Here is a 15,751-nt window from a genome sequence, read left to right as displayed (position 1 = left end):
AAGAAAACAGGATTTTTTTAGAAACAAAGTTGAAATAATTAGAAGCGGTGGTCATAACATAAACCTATATGATCCTTAACATTATCCGATTGAGTCTTGTGTTTCTATGATAAGTAAAATGTAATATATCATTTAAAGAAAATGGGAATACAGAATGGAGAAACACATTTTTGGAACCAGCGCCATCACCAAACATGCATTAATAGTTAATGAAATAACAGCGTCTGTAGACATAAGTAATTTGGATCAGAGTGTTTAATTCTCTTGAGCTAAAAGAAAATATCTTCAGTAATAAAGACCCTGACTAACACAAGACGTGTAAACATTGAAAATAATTGAGAGTAGGTCAAAAATAAAACACATAAAAAGCAGAAAATTAAAGGAGTTAAAATTATAATATTTGGTCCTAATTCCATTCCTGTCCACAAGTACAAAAAAATGACAGTTCTGTACCGAGAAAGTGAAAAGACAAACAAAATAAAGACACAGCAAAAAAGTTAAATTCAGATTTAAAGCAATTTCATACCAGCTCCTGTCCTAAAGGACATAAATGTTACTCAGACCCACTAACAATCACACCATTTAGAAATGTTTCCATCAGCAATCCCACTGCATTAAATGAAATCTAATCGCTGCCTGACCACTAGACCCATTACATTAAAAACTAAAATACAGTAATCTGGTGATTTTTAAATCAAGTATTAACCATCCAGCTATAAGAAGCTAGACTTGACATCTCTTCTTCCCTGCACAAAACCTGACTCTCTTAAGTCTGAAATTACTGATTCACTCCAGAGAGTTAATTAGTAATTGTGGAATATTACCAAAACAAGGCAGGTCTGCAAATGCAAACCTAAAAAAAAAAAAAAAACGTAGAGATAAATACTATAAATAGAAGTAATGTACACCACGATAAATATGCTGGAGGCAAAAAAGTGATGCAGAAAGTGCTAAAGTAATCTGTCTCTGTGCAGTTAGTTTGCATCTTGTCAGTACAGTAGTCGTCCTCTGTCACAGTGTGTGTTTGATGGCGGTCAGATGTTCACGTTTGTTCTGCAGGTTCTGCTGCAGCTCTCTGAACAGATGGTCCCGCTCCTCAGCATCCAACAGGATTTGCTACATTAAAGAAAAATAAAAGATCTCAGTCACCATCACAAGTAGGCCTATTCATAATGAAGCTCAGATTGTCATACACTTAACATACTTTTTAAAGTACAAAAATGTGCCTTTTCTGATAATTATTGGAGTGACAGGCAATAGACTTTAGGCAATAATTCTGTGGAGAGAGAGATATTTAGGGCTGCTACTGATGATCTTTGTCATTATCGATCTCTTTATCGTTTTGTTCGACCAACAGTCCAAACCCCAAAGAGATTAAGTTTTCAGGGAAATCAAATAGAAAAACAGAAGTTCCTTACATTTCAGATTTTTGAATCCTTAATTATTTTGGCATTCTTGAAGTAATAGTTGCAAATCAATTTTCTGTCAATCAACTCGTCTTAAATTGCCTAATCCTTGCAGCTCTGAAGATATTACATATCATTTTACAAATGATATGAATGTATAATAAATGTAAAAATGTATAATAAAATGTATTTTATTACACATTTTAAAGTGCTCATATTATGTTTTTTGGCTCTTTCCCTTTCCTTTATTGGGTTATATATCTTTGTGCACGTTATAGGTTTACAAAGTAAAAAAGTCCTCCCCAAAGGGACTTACCATCTCCAACAGAAAACACTGTTCACAAACTGCTCCAAACAGCTCTATTGTAGTCCAGCCTTTACTTCCGTGACGAACGTGCGTCACTTTGTAACACGTTATAATGCTCGCCTAGCTGCTAGCGTGGCACGCCCTCATACTCTGCTTCTGACTGGCTAGTAGTCCTTACCTAGCTACTGCGCATGTGCGACTCCCAACAAAGATGGAACAGAAGTGAGATGCCTCACTCTGTAGCTAAAACAGAGAGCTCAACACACAGGGTGAAAAGAGGAGCTGCAGCAATGTGCAGTACAACAAAAATATGGTGTTTATTGAAAATGTAACCATGTAAACCTATTCTGGTATAACCTCTTAATACAATTATGAACCTGAAAATGAGCACTTTAGGATACTTACATAATATTTTTTTAATTTTTTTAAATTGTAATGCATTTATTTCTTCTTTCTTTTGGGGGCTCAGGAAGGAGGAGAGATAAACATGAAGGACTGAGGGGTGGGAGATATACTGTAATACTGTACATACATTTGGAATTTTTCAGTGTTACAATACTGCTATTTGCTATTTTCAAATCAAGAAAATGTTGTTTGTGAGTTAGTTTTACACTTAGAGTTGATATGGCTCTGTGGTCTACAGTACACACTGGTGTTTCACTAACATGGAGGATGTGTTCCTTGTCGACATGCATGCACTGAACATTGAGACTCAGACTGTAGATTCCTACACTCACCTCTATGAGTTTGTCTCTCTTCTCCAGGCTATCCCTCAGTTTCCTTTCCTCCCTCTCTCGGTCCTCTCGGTTGTTCTGCCAGGCTCTTTCAGCCTCCTTCTTCTCCTTCTCTTTCTCCCTCAGCTCCTGCCGAGTTTCTCTGAGTTGATCCGTCAGAGAGGACACCGTCTGAATGTGACTCTCCTTCTGATTCTGGTGAAAAAGAAGAAATAAAAAGAAAATCGATCTGATTCAAAAACGATTCTGGATTAAAAAAAACGATTCACAGTATGTAAATGTAGTTACTTTTCCCATGTGATTGCAGTAGACATACAATAAAAAAATATATTTTTTATTAATATTTTAAAATTATTTTTAATTACAAAATATGAATTGATTTTTGGAATTCTATGAATCGATTTTGAATCGGTAGAGCTTGAATCGCGATACGAATGTGAATCGATTTTTTTGCACACCCCTAATAGACAGGTTGAGTGGTGTTGTTTTTGTGTGCCAGTTAGCTTAGCTTAGCATAAAGACAGGAAATGGGGGGAGAAACTGCTAGCCTGGCTCGGTCTAAAAGGTAACAATCTGCCTACCAGCACATCTAAAGCTCACTTTTTTAACATTTCTTTGATGTGCACAAAAACCAAAGTGTAAATGTAATGTGATTTTTGTTCTACCTTTGTTTTATGTTGTACTTTATTCCAGCTGAGGGCCATTGCACCATTATGACTGTATTGTATATTACATTTGCTACTCCATATTAGGGCAGCAACTAACTGTGATTCTAATTAGCTATTCGTCTTTACATTATTTGATTAATTGTTTAACCTATGAAAATGTCAAAGAAATATTTCTAAAATGAGCTCCCCATGACATCGTCAGGTCTTGTTTTGTTCGACCACAAATATTCAGTTTTGAATGACTTGTGACAACAGAAAACAGTTTTGCTTGAAAAATGACTGAAACAATCGATTATCAAAATAGTTGCTGATTATTTTTCTGTCCATCGATTAATTGCTTATGCAGCATCAATTATGGTCTTAAGTTTAAAAAAAAAAAAAAATTATATATATATATATATATATATATATATATATATATATATATATATATATATATATTATATATATATATATACACTAATAATAATTAATAATAATATAGTTTAAATCATCTTTAAAAGTGTTTTATTTTCAAGAAGTTGCAGATGAAAAAGGGAAAAGTAGTTCTCAACTCAGAACATGTAGGCAGCTTTTTGTTTTACAATTTTTCTCTTTAAACTTTCATATCCTCCCCTCATGCTAATAGTGCGTTCCATTTGTACTCGGAGGTCGAATTTTCCGAGGTCAAAGTCAGAAACACGCCCATTGAACTCGGATTTCCGAGTTGGGAACTCGGGACAACCTCTCACTACCCCGAGCTCAAAATCCAACATGGATGCCCCGTGCATCAACAGTAGTGAAAGCTGTAGTTACATACAGTTTATTAGCATTTCTGTCTTATTTGTGTCTCACTAAATTAGTCATACACATAGTACTGTTCATCTTCTATCTGTGGACATGCGGTTATGCTGTTGGTATGCACAAAAATCAGGGTAATGCGTAGTTAGTAACTGGTATTTCTAACAATGGCTGACCTGGCAATAGCTAATCCCACAATGAAAATCCAACTTGTTAAATGGAACGCATTCAACTCGGGTGGGACATCATTACCAGCTCTGGCTTCCGAGTTCCAAGGTAAATGGAACGCAGGATAATATCTCACCTGCACCATGTCCTGGTATTCCTGCAGGGATGTGGTGAGTTTGGTGACCTCCTTGCACAAGGTGGCGCTGTTTCCCTCTCTGTCCCCTGCCAACCCCTGAGGAAAATGACATGTGAGTAACAGTTTCCCTCATTTAATAAAACCGAGAGAAGGAAAGCCCTGCAACTTTAAAGGTGGAAGGCATTAAATTAACACTTACGTCACTCTATATGCCACTACCAGTAGAAGTTACAGCCTTGTGTACATATATTACCTGCACATCTTTCTGACAGCTCTCCAGCTCCTGGATCAGTGCTTCCTTCTCCTGCAGGACAGCAGCGAGGGCCTGGTCCCTCTGTCTCCACATCTCCCTCTCTTTCTCCCCCTCCCTCAGCAGTCGCTCCTTCTCCCCCAGAGACACTCGCAGGTCCTGGAGCGGGGACAAAACACAGGTCTATCTAAATAAAACCTCCAAGTGCATAGGACAAAGTACAACTGTACATAATGTGTTAAGAATGTGTGTGTGTACATTGATAATATCCTGGTTGCACTGCAGCACGGTGTTGAGTGTGTTGAGGTCTCTCTCTCGGTCTCTTCCAGCCTTCCTCAGTGCCTCGATCTCTTTCTCCATGCTCTTCTCCTTCTCAGTCACTTCCGACCTCAAAGTCTGCAGGACAGCCTACAGATCACAATACATCTTATTTGAGTCTAATTTAAATTTAAATACGTCTGTAGAGCTGAAACAGTTGATGAACCGACAGAAAACGTAGTGTATGTAGTATTTTGATAATCATTTCAAGGACCAGTGTGTAGGACCTATTGGCAGAAATGGAATAATAGTCATAATTATGTTTTCGTTATCATTAGTGTATAGTCCCCTGAAAATAACAATCGTGTTTTCGTTGAGCCCTTCATATCTACATAGGGAGCCCGCCATGGCGCACCAACATGTTTCTAAAGTTTTGAACTGTTGGTCAGACAAAACAAGACTTTTGAAGACGTCACTTTTGACTTTTGACCATTTTAATAATCACATATAATGCAATTTATAGCCATTCCAGGTTCATACCAGCCAAAATATGAAAGACTGATGGGAAACCAGTACCAACCACACGGCCTAAAAGTTGCTGTTGTTTTCAGCAGTGTATAACAATTTCTAATGATATATAAATAATGAAATTAATGCAACCCAGATAAGCAGAAAGAAAATGGATGTATGGACTGAAAGTATTTTTTCAATTCACAATCTTTTAAGTCAACAAGTAGTTAGTCAGGTAATTTAAGTATGAACACTAAAACGTTCAACAAAAGTCAAAATCTGCATGAGGCACAAGATGTTGATTACATATATGATTTAATGCCAGAAACAGAGTCAAAAGTCAAAACACAATGTGTTAGTTTAGCCATGGTTTTTCTACGGTGCTGGAGGAAATTGCTGACATGATACTGCTAGACTGGTTCAACTTCCTGCAGGCCTGAGATTAAAAAAAACAAAACAAATAACCATCATCACAAGACCTGCTCTGCTAATACAAAAGCCCTAGGGACAGGGACAGCATTGAGTGTGATGACTATCAGAAAACGCCTGTCTGCTCATGCCGATAACTGCTATGCTTCAGTGAGTGGGTAATGTGTGTCATCATAAGCAGACCCAACATTAAGCATGTCAATAATCAGGATGGAAAGGACAGTGTCAGCTCTAACCTTGTTGACAGATTGAGTTTCCTTCAGATTCTCAGTCAGCTTGTTGGCCAGCTCGGACCCTGCTCCCTCCTCCACACACAGTCTTCTGATCAGACCCATACACTCCTGAAGAGAGAAAACATCCTGTCTGCTTAGTGCAAAATAGCAAACACACTCATATAACAGCACTGTTAGGGAAAACATTTTAACTGCAGTTTTTACTCGGGTTTAAATATTCATGGCTCATTAAAGTGCAGATTGTTGTAAGATTTCAGCATAAATCAATACAAGGCACCACAGTAACTCCAGCCAAGTGTTCATATACTGTAGAGGCAGAGCCAAGCTGATATGCATGCAAATAAGAACCACTGCAAAGATCAGGCAGCACAGTCATAAATCTACAGCTCCATCAAACAGCCAGCCACATTCATTACTCATCTACTCAACCTAAAAAACTCAAATCTGTAAAAATCACAAGACTCAGACTTGATCATCTGAAGACAATTAAAACCCAACTCTTGTAAATGTCGCTGACACATTTGTTCTGGTAATATAAGGTTTTAAGGGACATGGTTCTCTTTTTTATAGCATACGTTTGCCATCTAACTCATCAATGTTCACTGCATATAAACAGCTTATATTTGATGTAAGCATACTTTATTTTTGTCAGCTAGAACATCTGGAGGGATTGCATATTTTAAAAGTAGGCTATATGTTGGACATTTAGGGAAATACAATGATTTGCTTTCTTGATAAGATTGATACTGCTCTCTATGTTTGTATGGGAAATATGAAGTTACAGGCAGCAACTGGTTAGCTCAGCTTAGCATAAAGACAGGGGGAAACAGCTAGTCTGGCTCTGTGCGAAGACAAAGCCAGACTAGCTGTTTCCCCCCTGTTCCAGTCTTTGTGCTAAAATAAACTAAGCTAAGCCAACAAGCGGCTGTGGCTTCACATTTAACGTGGTATTGATCTTCTCATCCAACTCTCGTCACAATAAGCGGATAAGTGTATTTCACAAATAAAATAAGTTCTTAGTGTGGCACAATATAGAACCCAAGTGAAAGTGAAACATTTTGTTATACAGTCACTTATTGATAACCTTTATAACATTCGAGCACCCTTTGTTAAGATAAAGTCTCTCTGGTCAGCTTTCTGACAGGACAGTCCTGTTTGCTTTAGCCATATTTAGCTATCACGTTCATCCAGTGAGTGACTTGCGATGAGAACAGTCCAATAAAAGTCCTGCTGTAAATCATCTACCTAACAAGTTGCTAAAAATAAAAGCACTCATGATCAAAGCTTAAGAAAACATACTTCAGTGTCACTGGCACAAAAGTGAATGTAGCTTTGGCGCTGCTGCTTTAAGGGCGTGCAGTGACTTCAAAAGACAAACAACATTCCTGGGAGCTTTGAGCCAGAGCTCTAGCAGCAGAAGATCCCACTGCTGTGTGCATGACTGAGTCCTGTCTCCCCTCATCACCTCACCCACCTGGATCAGAAGCTCCCGGTTGTGCAGGGAGTGACCAAGGCTCTGCAGCAGGGAGCTGCCACCCTCTTTCTGGAGCAACTGGAGGAAAGAGGAAAACAAAGGATGATTTCATTTTGACAGTCAACCTGTGTTAATGAATAGACTTTGGAGTACGGCTGAGTAAAATATCATTTACAATCACAGTATCATCTTGTGTGGTCCAACAAACCCAAATTCATTACATGTATTACAACGTAAGACCAAAATAAGCAACAAATATTATTTGACAACCTGAAACCATGATTCGATTCAAAATCACTTTGTTCAGTTCAGATCGACTATGTATTTTGTTCCCCTTTTTCCTAAGCTAAGCAGTTGCATCACTGTTCAAATGCACTTCAGCAAGTGAAGGCATCACTATTCATATGGGGTAGCGTTCAGTGCTGATTCAGATGGTCTTCAGTTCAGTAGTACGTTTGCGCCGTTTATAGTCCCAGCTGTCACGTTCAGTTCAGTACAAAACTATCCAATACAAGCACTTCACATGGTTAAGGTTAATAGCTTAGCAGGCTATAATTTACAACAAAGTTGTTTCTGTGGCTTTCGCAGTCTTTTAATGAGGTAGTAATGTACTGTGAATTACAGCTGAGCTGACACATCTGTTGAGGAAAGATTTGTTTGTAGATGTACTGAACACTTCTAATGTTTAAACCTGCTGCTAATCCCACATATTTCACAGTAATTCTTAGTAATATTAAACTCTGTCGCAACGAGGGGCGTTGTGTTTGGATGATGAGCAGAGATAAGGTCATGTGAACTCTTCAAAGTAACTGAGATGCTTTTTAATGATATCCTCATAAGACTACTAAGCCCAGGGCAAAATCCACCGGTCGGGGAGGATTCCAGAGACACACGCTGTGTGCGTGTGTGTGGTGTGCGTTTGTCTTTATCTGCACCTGTAAACGAGGAAACGCAGACACACCCTTCAACAGACACAAAAACACAGTACACCCACCCTCCATTCCTTTCATTACGCTGTATTTGTGCTCAGTCAACATTCAGTGGTTTCTGGAGCTGTCTGGACATTTAACTCAGGAGCTGCTCTGCAATTTTGCACTGTGTATTAAACATGTTTTTCTTGTGTGAAAGAAAAAAAAGGTTAGGAGGCAATCATATCTTATGACAGCTGGTAAAAAAAAAAAATAACTGGGTACATTTTGTGTTACATCATAACTTCACTGACATCTTTATTTTATTTCCACTTGTATTTCTTTATTTTTAGATTAGATTTTAATTACATAGTTTTTTTTACATTTATTTGTTTTTTAACCCCATAGTTCATATATCTATAAAAATACATTTTGGGAAACACACTTAGTCACTGTCTTGCCTTATTTAGATGAGAAGATTGAAACCACTCATATCTTTTTATTAAGTAAGACTAGAGCCACCAGCTGTTACCTTAGCTTAGCATAAAGACATGGGGAAACAGCTAGCCTGGCTCTGTCCGAAAGTTTAAAAAATAAATTAAAATAAAATCAGGCCTACCAGCAACTCTAAATCTGAATCTGGTTATATCTTAATACATACAAAATCAAGTGTGATATGATGACTACGATCAGGAGGAATGATTACAGCATGCAAAACCTGTTTCAATGTACAGGAACCTGACTAATGTTTTAAGACGGAATTGAAAAAGTTGTGTACCTTAATGAGTGAGCTTTAAAAAAGGTTCTGGTAGACAGATTGTGTTACCTTTGGACAGAGCAAGGCTAACTGCCCCCCATTTCCAGCCTTTACGCTAAGCTACGCTAACTGGCTGGCAAGAATGCAAAAAAAAAAAACAACACACTTTCCGAAAATGTCAAACAACTCTTCCAACATATAATTGTCTCGATTGGAGTGAGAGAGAGAGAGAAAGAGAACAAACTGAATACGTACAGGGGCCCAGTCTTCTGATCCGTTGACTTCAGTTGTTTTGCTCCTCCCACGTTTCAGCTCGGCCTCCAGGGTCCTGATACGGGACACAGCTTGGTCCAGCTGGCCACGCAGGTGCCTGACCGCGTGGTGAACCTGGCCAGTTGTGCTCTGAAATGACAAAATATTCCATAGTAAACATGAGTTGAGGTATTATTTCGTAAAAAACAAAATGTGTAGTTCTAATCTTGTTGGACTGATGGACTTACCTCAGCTGCTCCCGGATTACCTATTGCAGCACACTGTGTCAATATTTACAGCACACACCGCATCTGTTCAGAGTTCTTCTATTCATACATACAGTAGCCTGCCTGGGGGACCATAGTCAGGCTAGGGGAACTCATATTAATGTTAAAAAACCTCATAAAGTGACATTTTCATGCCATGGGACCTTTAAAATATACAACATCTACAGTTTTAAAAGTTTTTTTTTAATCAGCACCTCTGCAATGTAATTAATTAAAAATGCAAAGGGAATTATGTAGGCTATTGGACTACAATACAATGAGGAGTTTTTATTCTTGCGGGCAGTCAGTGTTTATAACTCAGGGTTAACATTCAGGTGTGGATTGTTTCTTGGTTATGGAGTGTGATTGTTACAACCCAACACCACATTTCACAGAATTGTATTTAACATCATATCTCAGATGTATGCTGCAAAAAAATAAAATCACAATTTTGGCAATACCTTTAGGAACAACTTAATTTTTTTGAATGGTAAAAAGGTGAAAAGGTTTTCATTTTAACGGCATACTCCGACAGTAATAAAACTGCTGACCTGTTGATGAAGAGGCATGAACTCATCCCTCAGCTCTGATAGGACATCCCCGTCGTCATCGGTTTCCTCCACTCCGTTCTCCACCCTCCCAAAGTTCAGCACCCTGTTCACTGAGGGTGATGCCATCTCTCCAACTTTTCCTGAGAACTTCCTGTCCAGTACTGGGATCCTACTCCCTAATGGTGAACTGACCGGCTTTCCTTGAATATTTCTCAGCTCCTTAAGCACAAAGTTGGCCGACTGAACACCTGGTGAGTCAAATGGGTCGTTGCCATCAAGCGAGTCCAGAGACTGAATGGACTCAGTGCGGGAAGATGCTTGTAAGGAGAGAGTAGACCCCGCCAGTGAAGACGGGCTGGAGCTGAAGGATGGCATCCTGTGCCAGTGGAGGGGCATGCTCTGGGATTTGTCGCGCGACAACGCCAATGGGGAGAATGGTTGGAAAGGCAAGCAGCGAGGGACCCCACAAACGGACTCATAATCCGAGTCTGATACTCGTAAAGAATCACAGCCTTCACATCCTTTGCCCTTTTTGCATCTTTTACCAGTTCTTATAAAATACGGGCACGTGTCCCACTTCTCGGACCAGCACTCGTACTCTGAGAGTGCCATGTTCTCTTTGAGCATCTCCCTGTAGCCCTCCTTCCCCATCTCTCCATCCTCCTCGCTGGTGCTGCCCCTGCTATGAAAGTCCCGCGGGTGTCTCTGGTGGTAGCTTTGGCGCACCCACTGTCTGATCTTGTCCCTCTCCTGCGTCAGCTTGTGAAGCCTCTCGGACGAAAGCACCCTCACCCTGGCTATCACCGTGTCAAACTTGAATACCCGCTCAAGGATGCATACACATTTTCCGCACACAAACTCCCCCTGCCCGCTGCCTCGTGGGACAGGCTGCCCCAGTATGTGAGTCAACACAGAGAGCAGATCCAGCCCTTTGGACGGGGAGTTAAGGGATAACTGGGACTTGGAGAGAGACACAGAGGAACCCAAAGATAATGTGCTGCCTGTGAAGAGTAAAAGTAAGTTAACTTCTGATTCTGTAATAAAGACTTTTTTAATGTCTATGTGCTCCAGACTCACCCCAGGGACTGCTCTGCGAGGACCGACACAGGCTTCCTCCTCTCAGAGACTCGGTCGGGGTCTGAGGCTGACCAGTCTTCTTATTTTGGCCGCCAAACAGCCAGCGCCGTTGGTTTCCCTGGAGAGCCCCGCCACACATTCTGCACAAGTCATTTTTACTTCTGGAGGACATCGCAAACAGAGGGCTGATGCTTTCCCCCTTGTTGTCTGATAGATGTTAGAAATTCTCTGTGAATGAAAGCATAAAAAAAATAAGGGAGACATTTACAGCAATCTGGGAGGCAGGAACCCACAAGGGTTCACAAGACGACATGTTGAGCATGTGAGCGCCTCACAGAGCTGCTAAACTTGGTATAGTTTTTTTTACCTCTTTAGGTAGGTTAGTTTTTGCCTCTAAAATGATTCAATTTAAACAATCTGATAAGTTAAAATCATTCTTGAATCAAACTAATCGTGGTTCATGATTTCCTCAATATTGTTATGGGGCGTTTTAGCAACCCAAGGTTTCAGTCTTCATGTACACAAATGATATGCGGTATATTTTAAAAGCTCAATATCTTGTTATCAGTGGGGGGAGCGTCTGACAAAGCATTTCGAATAAATCATCTCTTCATGTTTTGTCAAACCAAGAGTCCAAATCAAAATGAAGAAGTTGAAACATATTTCATTCTCCAGCTTTTACACATAAAAAGCTGGTCAGGAAAGGTTTGATTGAACCATCTAATCTACCCAGTTTGACATACTGTAGCCTATTTAGTGTCTCCCTAGTGCTTTGACTTAGGATTTTGTTTGATGTCTTCCATGGAAGGATGTTTTTTTTTTGCTCCCAGCTGCTGGCTGTTTACAGTAGTTTCCACCAGGGCGGGACACGTCGACCTTGAGCCACGCTGACAGTGAATTCAGTCAGACTGTCGATGAATGAAACTCTCTCTTCCACAGTCACTCCAGTCTCTCCATAGTTTAGCCAGACCTATCTCCACCGCGCTGTGTCAGCGTTGGAGTAGCCTAGTCTCTCCATGAACCTTTCCCCCACTCACAAATGAGACACCCTTCAATCCTTTTCACCAGATAACACCATTTTGACGAATGACTTTAACATGACAACATTCTTTCTGCATTCGGAAACCGTGAATTAAACCCATAAACGCGACAAATGACATGTATCCACGACATTTGACTGTTTAAATACAACAATTAAAAGGTTGTTTTTTTTTTTCTTCCGGGAAACCACAAAACAGAATGCGACGTGTTTCCAAAGGGAAACTCTTCATCATCCAGTGGAAAACAGTTCAACTACCGTGTATCTGATTCTATTTTTAACGACTGAACTGCAGCGATTCAACGTGAAAGTATAACGTCAGCGTGTAAAAGTGGAGCAGCAGCGTTTCAGAAATATAACTGGGAGCATTCAGTCACCGCCCTCAGTTTGCTTCAGTTTAGTTTTAACGCTTCACAAACACACAATTAGCTTTAATATAAACGATTTAAAAAAAAAAAAAAAAAGTCTTACGTTTGAGTCGTCCGGGCTTCAGGCGCTGATACAAGTTTAAAGTCCGACACGCGAGGGAGAAATCTTCACTGTCTCCCCATAAATGTGGCGAAGTCTCTCTCACACACAAGTGGAAAGTGTAACTTTAAGGTAAAGTTTCTTACGTAAAAATCTCCACCCGGAGCTGAGCTGGAGCCGCGTTACGCCACAGCGGAGCAGCAGAGGAAGAGAGGTGGGTGTCACCTTGCACGCGTCATCGGCTATACCTGTGTGAGCACGAGCACACGGAGGAGGTGTGCAAACACTGGCTGGGAGGAGGAGGGACACAGACACAGTGGTGGAGTGGAGAGACCCGGATCATGTTCACACTCCTCACTGCACAGTAGAATATTTAACTATTAACCGCTTCTTAGTACAAAACAATAATTAACACATTAGTGGTAACACTGTGGTTGGGAAGTTATAGAGTGCCAAAACAAATGTGTAAATAAAAATAATAGAAATATAAAGAGAAATAAATACAATTAGAAATGTGGAAATACAAAGTCAAATAACAAATTATAATAGAATAATTATAAGAATGTTCATATATTCATATATATATATATATGTACTTATATATTTCTATATATTTTTTTAATATTTATTTATTTATTGCACATAAGTCCTATTCATTTATTTGTATCCCTTTATTTGTTCTTTTCAAATAAAAAGGGTTCTTTTTCCTATTCCCTATTGTTATTTCTTGAATGGCCAAGCTGTCAAATATGTGGATGCTTAAAAATAAAGAACAATAATCAGCAATCAAATGTTTTTGTTTATCAGAGTTATAATTTAGTTCACTATTATTTCGTAATTATGAGAAATTTAAGCCCCATTCAGAATGGGTTTAAAATCCCATCGATGCTGAAGGAATAAATAAGACCGATTCTGTTCTGGCTCAAAAGGCCAGGCTCAAGAGTCTTTCTGACTCCAATTTGGTCACTTCACCCTCAGTGTTCGTTGACTAGTAGACCAGGAAATCAATACTCAGGACACGCTCAGTTAAGTTATAACACATCTTTAGTAAATGATATTGCAAGTAAAATACACACACACATATATATATATATACATCTATATGGTTCAGAACCCTTCAAGACTGTCTCCTCCTGCTGCCAAACAGTCTTTTCAGCTCTGACCCAGAACTCTCTCTGGTCTCCTCTTTTATCCTTCTTCAGGTTCATCATTCCGTCATAGTTAGGCTACTGTCGGCGCTCATCAGTTGGACATAGCTCGGACGTTCTGTCTCCCGAGAAGATAGCGAAATGCGCGCTAGCCCTGGAATTGCTCTCCCCTTTCCTGACTCAAAGATTAACCTGTTACTTTAGATATTTCATTAGGTGCATTCTATTCCAAATGTTTATCAAATGTTTATCACGAGCACTTTTGCTCCAGTAAATCTGAACACGTCATCACGTGCCAGACAAGAGGAGAGAGCGAGGCCAGCAGGCTACAGGACATTATACTTTTACACAATATATTATTCTTACAATACCCTTTTGTATTATTTTTTTCAGGTGAAGAGATTCTTGCTCTTCTACTTTTTCTTTATTTTCTTTATCAGCTCAGCTGTGTTGAGTTTGCCATTTTGACATTGAATTTAACAAGTAGGCTATTTGTTATTTATGACTTGCTATCTCATAATTATATAAAGACTTCATTATACTTTTATAAACACTTGGTGACGTATTACAGTTATAGACTAAATCTGCTGAAAATTGTTTCTTGCATGTTCTTATTTGCAATAAACATATTTCCTTAAATGTCTCCTTTGTAAAACCATAAAATAGGCTATGTTCTATTAAAATAGAATTTCTGATTTAGATGAATTCCCTTTTGTTCTATCAGGTCACAATCCATAACTCAACCCCTATTAATCAGTTCATTAAGGAAAAATCAATTGGTTTAATTGATTGATCACAGCCCCGACATGCTGCTTTTATCCAATCATGTGTAAAGGGCGAAAGAGTCAACATCTATCATCTATCTATCAGTCAGAGCCTAAAGAGGACAAGCTGCATAATCTCTCAACAATGAAACAGGGTAATTATTAAATGAAAGTGCTCAAAGATATCTAAAACAATCACTAAAAATGACTTACTTTATATCATTTAAATTTGTTCAGTTTTTATTGAGTAGGCTACTTATATTTGTCTCTGTGTTGACTTAATTGTGAGGCCGTACTTTGTGGAACTGTTGTATTTATATTTAAATGTGCTTCTTTTTTGTGTTATTGTACTTAAATGAAGAAGCAGAATCCTTAAAGGTCCTATATGACATGCTGCTTTTTAGATGCTTTTATAAAGGCCTTAGTGGTCCCCTAATACTGTATCTGAAGTCTCTTTCCAGAAATTCAGTCTTGGTGCAGAGTTACAGCCACTAGAGCCAGTCCCACAATGAGCTTTCCTTAGTATGTGCCATTTCTGTGTCTGTAGCTTTAAATGCTATTGAGGAGGAGAGGGGGGGGGGCGAGGTGGAGAGTGGGGGTGTGGCCTTGACCAGCTTGCCATGGGCAAAGCAGAGAAAGGGGAGGTAACCTTTCCCCTTATGACGACATATAGGGGAAGATTCTAGATTGGCCCATCTGAGGGGCCATCCACACGTGACACTTTTTGATGCAAACGCACGTTTTGCATCGTTTGGGCCGATCGTCCAAACAAATTCTGTAAACACACTGCCTGAAAACGCACTTTTTTTAAACCTGGTCCCAGGGTGAAAAAAATTCGAAAATGGCTCCCTTTTGGCTTTGTTTGGACGGCGAAGCCGCATACTGTGTATTGATGATGTCATCGCCACACCCCTCGACCTCTAACGTTATGTAGCTAACGTTAAACATCGCTAAAGTAACTGATGCTCGAACATCGAAACCAAGAATAAAAACACATTTCATACAATATAAAGAAAGAACATGTAAAATCAGAAATAGTTACAGAGAAACAGAAGAATGAAATCGTCACACCACTGCTACATATTAAAAGCCTGACTAAACACATGCGTTTTAAGTTTGGACCTAAAAAGAGCTACATCTGTAATAGTGCGGATATCAGGGGGTAACT

The 15,751-nt window shown here is 39.3% G+C and overlaps 1 protein-coding gene across 3 annotated transcripts; it reads right to left on the bottom strand.

Moving 5' to 3' along the window:
* Positions 1-237: 237 nt before the first annotated feature.
* si:ch73-95l15.5 (putative leucine-rich repeat-containing protein DDB_G0290503) lies at positions 238-12,932 on the bottom strand. Of its 3 annotated transcripts, none has more exons than XM_031313397.2 (11): positions 12,818-12,932; positions 11,165-11,392; positions 10,088-11,088; positions 9,274-9,420; positions 7,354-7,431; positions 5,883-5,987; positions 4,708-4,857; positions 4,453-4,608; positions 4,200-4,295; positions 2,451-2,642; positions 238-1,116 (listed from the first exon to the last, which is right to left on the bottom strand). In XM_031313397.2, exons 2-11 carry the CDS (start codon positions 11,334-11,336, stop codon positions 1,012-1,014), a joined length of 2,202 nt encoding a protein of 733 aa, XP_031169257.1. In that variant the 5' UTR covers positions 11,337-11,392; positions 12,818-12,932; the 3' UTR covers positions 238-1,011. The 3 variants fall into 3 exon arrangements, with proteins under 3 accessions (XP_031169257.1, XP_031169249.1, XP_031169267.1); XM_031313389.2 differs by having other exon boundaries at positions 12,675-12,904; XM_031313407.2 differs by having other exon boundaries at positions 12,832-12,855.
* Positions 12,933-15,751: the final 2,819 nt, after the last annotated feature.

This window comes from Sander lucioperca, chromosome 10, assembly GCF_008315115.2.
Source record: "Sander lucioperca isolate FBNREF2018 chromosome 10, SLUC_FBN_1.2, whole genome shotgun sequence".
Taxonomy (NCBI): Eukaryota; Metazoa; Chordata; class Actinopteri; order Perciformes; family Percidae; genus Sander; species Sander lucioperca.
Note: the sequence above shows the minus strand (reverse complement) of the source record. Positions and strands in the feature narration are given on the sequence as shown.

Bases quoted from the DNA above. Each gene is read 5' to 3' on its own strand.
- si:ch73-95l15.5 (XM_031313397.2), bottom strand. From the start codon at position 11,336: ATGTCCTCCAGAAGTAAAAATGACTTGTGCAGAATGTGTGGCGGGGCT. The intron at 9,421-10,087 runs GTCAGCAGTTTT...TTGTCATTTCAG, and splicing joins TCATGCCTCTTCATCAACAG to AGCACAACTGGCCAGGTTCA. The intron at 4,296-4,452 runs GTAATATATGTA...CATTTTCCTCAG, and splicing joins GCTGTCAGAAAGATGTGCAG to GGGTTGGCAGGGGACAGAGA.